The sequence below is a fragment of the Gavialis gangeticus genome, unplaced genomic scaffold (genome assembly GCF_001723915.1).
Source record: "Gavialis gangeticus isolate Ggan-Ray unplaced genomic scaffold, GavGan_comp1, whole genome shotgun sequence".
In the NCBI taxonomy this organism is placed as follows: domain Eukaryota; kingdom Metazoa; phylum Chordata; order Crocodylia; family Gavialidae; genus Gavialis; species Gavialis gangeticus.
The window spans coordinates 10,244,387-10,249,671 of record NW_017729014.1 but is presented as its reverse complement, the minus strand read 5'-3'; the positions used below and the strand labels follow the sequence as shown (position 1 = coordinate 10,249,671).

Genomic DNA, 5,285 nt, shown 5'->3' with positions numbered 1-5,285 from the left:
AGTCGGACCAGGCGCTCCCTGGCAGGGAAGCAGCATGGGGTCGCAGAAGAAAGACCCACACCCCAGGGTACCTCAGGCTGCCTTCCCAGCCCCCCTCAGCAGAGCGTGGGTTAACACAGAGATAAAGCACTTCCTCCATCCCAGTGCCCTGCGCGAGGGGTTCAATACTGACAACCTAAGGCCATGTAAAGCCACCAGTATTGAAGCAGGACAATGAGGAGTTCTACCTATCACCTGTTGGCCCCATACAGGCTCCAGTTTCTACTTTGCTTCTGCCAAACAGCTTTGGCATTGCAGAATGATGCTAAGCACCCAGGTAGCAACTTGGAGCTGCAGGATTTACCATCCCAAATACTCTTGGCCTCTTCTGGGCAGAAGATACATGGAACTTGATGCCCATGGTAATCATGGCTCATAAGCAACCCTCACTGTCGTGGTTCAGGCTGTAGGTGACCCACCCAGGGACTGCCTATGAGAGGGCCACATCCCAGGTTGCCCTTCCCCACAGCGTGGTATTAACCTCTCCATGTGCCTGCCTTTGGGGGAGTGCTGTCTGGTTCCCCCACTTGTGGGGGCGTGGATTTGTGCCTGCTTGGAAGGGGAGCTTTCCGCACAAGAACAGCCCTCTATAGCCCCGCTTGATATCAAGAGAGGCCCTGTGAATCAAAGACCTATTTATACCTGGGATGATTTCCATAATGGAGACTCGTGTGGAGCCCAGAACAAAGGGACAGGCCAGAAGTAAAAAGCCTGGTGGCCTCTGAGCTTGCTTTAAAGGCTCTGATGTGGGTCATGTCAGCAGAAGATAGGATGAGATTGAAAGCTCTGCAGCTGTTCTGGACCCCTGGGTGTGTGGATGCTTTTATTTTGCAATACAAGCAGCCCACACAGGAAGCTGTTGCAGGATAGGTATCTGGCCAGTTACCCCAGGTGAAGATGCCTCAGCTTCTAGGTGAACTTGGCACAACAGGAATGCAAAACAGCACCTTACTTTCCAGGCCAGCAGCCAACATCCGACCCAGTGGTGTAGCCAGCAGAGCTGCTGTCACTTGTCGGTGTCCTACATCCCTGCTCTAGTTCCCCCTGGAAGGAGCCTGCCACAGAAGCATCACCATGGTGACCACGAGTTGACCTCATTGGAGACAGTCTCAGCAGAAAGGCCAAGGCGTGACTGCTGGAGAAACTGAGGCCCTTTCGTTGCCCTAACCCCAGAGACACTCCTCTGGATTTGGGGGCACGCTGGTTGCACAGTGTAGCTAGGGCTTGTAGCTGTGCCTGATCTGTGGGTGAAATGAGGCTGTGGTACCCAGGTGCCCACTGCTGGGTACCAGATTCTCTGTGGAGGAGCCCAAAAGGTCATGGGTCATGTGGTGGGGAGGATTGGGGCCTGCCCCATCACCCTGGCATAGCACAGAAAGCCTCAGCCCTTGCTCTTTCTCTTCCAGGTGCCTTGTGGCTTGGTGGCAGGTCACGCTGGCCAGAAGCAAGCAGCGTGAGGCGTGCTCCGAGTTTGAGGGCACCAGACAGCAGCACCTCTTAGCATTGTGCTTTGTGCAGTGGAGGATAGAGCTCCTGAGAGCCAAGCAGGGAGAGGGAGCCTGCCCGCAGCAGAGCACGGTGCCAGCAAGAGCCTTTCGGCGCTGGAGAGGGGCCGCAAGGGGACGCCAAGTGCTGCACTTGGACTCCGTGGCCAGGGTGAAGCAGGTTAGGAGAATGTGTCACGGGGTAGGGGTGAATTGGGCAGTGGGGGAGCCGGGGGACACAGCTCTCTGTGCTGAGTGGGGGTTGCCAGGTCCCAAGGTAATACAGAGATGAAGGACCAGGTGTTTTGGCCTGGAACTGTGCCTGCACTTGGCTGTTCATCCAAGCTGTGCTCTCTCCTTTGGGCCACTGAAATGTGGCCAGCTGTGGTGTGGAGGCAGCCATGAGCTAGGGCACAGCATCATAGTGAGGGAGAAGGAAATTTAGATGAAAGCAGAGCTAATGACATCTCAGTAGAGCAGACAGGGTCTTGGTTACTGTCTCTTCATAGCCAGGCAACTCCGTGGAGCTCACTTCGTATCCAAGGTTTTCTGGAGTGTAAGCCCCATGGCATTTGCAGCCCGGGACTTAGCCCATTACGTGGCCCCTGAAGGGCACAGACATACATGCCGGTGTGGGTCTGATGCACGAGCAGAGAGCTCCCCTCCTTGCTGCTCTGCACATCCTGGAAGCTGCTCCCTCCGCTCTGGTTTCAGGCCTGCAACTACTGGACGAAAGCAGCTGTCTTGTCCCAGTGCTGCTGGCAACGGAGTGCCCCGCTGGGTACCCGGAAGTGCTGGAAGATGCTGCTGTCTTGGTCCACGAGTAAGAATGCGAAACCCCTGTCTGGGGGCTATGGGAGGGAGAAGCAGAGGGACAGGCTGCTTTGTCCAGTGGCTTGGGCTGTCCTGCGAAGAGATGGCTGGTTTAATTGCTAGGGTACTGGCCATGGGCTGTATGCACCTGGAGCTAAGGAGAAAAGAGCCTATGCCCTCTCTATATCCCCATAGCACCAGGCTCTGGGTGATGCTGTGTTTCCTCCTTTAGAGCAGAGACCAGGTAGGGACAGGGATCTTTCATCCACCTGCTGCTGGCTGCTCCTGAGCTCCTGCCGCCGCTGGCTGGCGATCTACAGGAACCTAAGCAGGGCAGAGAGGCTGCCCACCCACCCACTTTTGGAGAGGCCTGGCTTGGCAGTGGGAGACCCCCCTCAATACGTGTGGACCCCAGAAAGCAGCTTGGAGCTCCTACCAGTTGATCGGGACAGCAGGGAACTGGGGTAAGCAGGGCACCAGGACAGTCTGTGCCAGGATGCAGGAAGCAAGGCTCCTGAAGCAGGGCTGCCAGAGGCACCTCAGTGAAGACTGAGATGGAGGCCTTGGGCTCCAAGGCAAGCTGGGGGTGCTGGGTGGGCCAGGCACCGGGGCAGCATCAGGCTGGCAGCAAGGGAACAGGCAGTCCTTGCCATCTGATGGAGTGTATGGAGCAAGGCAGGTGCAGCCTTGTGCCTGCAGGAAGGGCAGAGATCTGGGGCATGTTGGCAGGGTGGCTTGTGTACCCAGAGAGGCCTCCAGCCTCTGGACTGGTAGGAGGGCTTGGATTACCAGCCCTAGCCTGACTGCTCCAAGCAGGATGCAGCTCCGCGTCCTCTGTCAGTGGGGAGACTCTCACCTGCCTTCTCACCAAGAGAGGAATCATGGTTGGGGGGAATGGGGGCTGCGGACACTGGTGGTCAGGAGCACAGGCCATTCACCCAAGTGACTTCCTGCTCCTCCAGGGTCAGGTACTGGCATCGGTGGCGCCTGGCTGTGCTGCTCCTGCGGTGCCGGAAGGACAGGCAAGCACACTGCCTGGCCAAGGCCTGGCTGCAGTGGAAGGATGTCAGCAGGGCAGCACTGCTGGGGCGAGCGCTGGTGAGTAGCTATCTGGGGACTGGTGGGGAGTAGGCATGCAGCAAGCCCACATCCAGACAGCACCTCCATGACACATGGGGAAGCTGGGCAGGGGACTCGCAGCAAGCCCACTTCCAGGTAGCACATGATCCCTGGAGTCCTGACTTGTGTTTCCAGCTCATCTGCTTCTTGCACAGCAGCTGTTGGGACCTGACCTGCAGGACATGGTGATTGGCCCATTCCCTCCACTGGTCTCTGTGCCTCAGGCACAGTGCCTGCAGTGCTGGGGGGGCTGGTGCTGGCAGAGGGGGAAGGCCTCTTTGCTAGCACCCAGCAGACAGCCTCATTGAGGTTTGGCTTGGAGAATGAAAATGGGTTGGACCGAAAGGGACTATATTGAGGTCTCAAGGAGGGGCCTGCCTTCCCAGCTATGCCCAGGGACAGGCAACCTGAGAAGGTAGGGGCCTGTGCAGAGCAGCTGGGTGCTAGGGCAGGAAGTAGTGCTGGGCAGAGGGGGCTGTACTCAGGACTCCCTACCCACCTCCTTCCCCCAGGCCTGGCAGCGGCTGGTGGAGCAGGGCTGGAAGACATGGCGGAGACGCTACCTGCAGCACTGCGTGTCCCAGCACTTCCTGGAAGACGAAGCTCGGAGCCTGCTGTCCTGGGTGAGAGGACCCTATTGCCTTGCTAAGGGGGGAGCCCAAATTCTCTGCACCACATGTAATTGGTGGGGCTGTAGCACCCAGAGTTGCCTCTCCCCCTCCCAATCTGAGCCCTGGTGTGCCAGGCACTGTATGGACAGTGAGCCAGTCCTGCCCTCACCCCGGCCAGCCAGAGGGGCAGGGTGAAGGGGCTGAGCCAGGCCTGCGCTCTTCCAGGCCAGATGTCACCCAGGCTGTAGGGCATGTCTTTGCAACAGGGTGGGAGAGGGAAGAGCAGGCAGAGGCACTCAGGCCCTGCTATAAGGGAGTCCTAGTCCCAGCCCAAGAGCCATGCTGGCAGCTGGGCAGAAGTCTGAGGGCAGCAGCGAGTGCTCCTCAGGCTTGGCCCAGGTCAGAGGGGTGATGCCACAGGGGGCCCCCAGCAACCCCCTTGTGCTGCTGTGGTGGGGATGAGGGAACCCTGGTTCTGACTTCCCCTCCCTCCCCTCCAGGCCTTTGGAAGGTGGCGCAAGCTGGCAGCATCCCAGTGCCAGGGCAGAGGACACCGCTGAGCTGCCAGGAGAGCTGCCTGGACTTGCCTCATGTCCTGGACATGTGAGGATACAGCCAGGCACAGACGAGGTGGTCCCTTCCATGTGCTTCCCAGGGGCACCACCTCCCAGCCTGGAAAGCCAGGTGCTACCAGGCCGTGCAAAACCCTGCTTCCTTGCTGCCTGGCTTCAGGACTCCGTCCTTGTCTTTGCACATAGGGCAGGGCCGAGATGTTCCAATTCAATTAAAGGGTAAACCACAATGGGGCCTTTCCTGTGCTCTGGTGCCAGAAGCCAGCCATGTCAGGGCTGCTGGGGGTGGAAGGAATCAGGCCCTCACCCTCCACTCCATACCCTGCTTACAGATGCGAGCAGGCGCCTTCTGCTGCCATCTCCCCACCCCCCACCCCAGCTCCTCTGAGTGGCTCCAACCTTTATTTATAGCTCTGCCCCTTCCCAGCCTCACAGGCAGCCAGAGCTCCCACATGCTGCCTTCATTAAGGCATGCAGCGGGTGGCCAGCTCCTGCCCTGCAGGCTCCCTTCACCACTGAATGGGCTGGTGATGAAGGCACCTGCTGGGAGCAGCTGAGCCCAGACAAGCTCACCACTGACACCTCCCACCCCCTTCCCTGGTTACGCCCTGCCATTATCTTGGTCTGGCTGAAGGGGGACATGGGGT

General features: G+C 58.8%; 1 protein-coding gene across 5 annotated transcripts in view; it reads left to right on the top strand.

The window, feature by feature from the left end:
- The window catches only part of CUNH1orf167 (chromosome unknown C1orf167 homolog), a 26,840-nt gene extending 21,972 nt beyond the window's left edge, over positions 1-4,868 (top strand). For 4 of the 5 annotated variants that reach the window (XM_019511724.1, XM_019511720.1, XM_019511719.1 and 1 more), the window contains exons 16-21: positions 1,446-1,704; positions 2,238-2,346; positions 2,569-2,800; positions 3,299-3,434; positions 3,968-4,078; positions 4,567-4,868. In XM_019511724.1, the coding sequence (XP_019367269.1) occupies positions 1,446-1,704; positions 2,238-2,346; positions 2,569-2,800; positions 3,299-3,434; positions 3,968-4,078; positions 4,567-4,626 (907 nt within the window). In that variant the 3' untranslated portion in view covers positions 4,627-4,868. The remainder of the gene's footprint in view (positions 1-1,445; positions 1,705-2,237; positions 2,347-2,568; positions 2,801-3,298; positions 3,435-3,967; positions 4,079-4,566) is intronic. The other variant, XM_019511722.1, reaches the window with a different exon arrangement.
- The last annotated feature ends 417 nt before the right edge of the window (positions 4,869-5,285 follow it).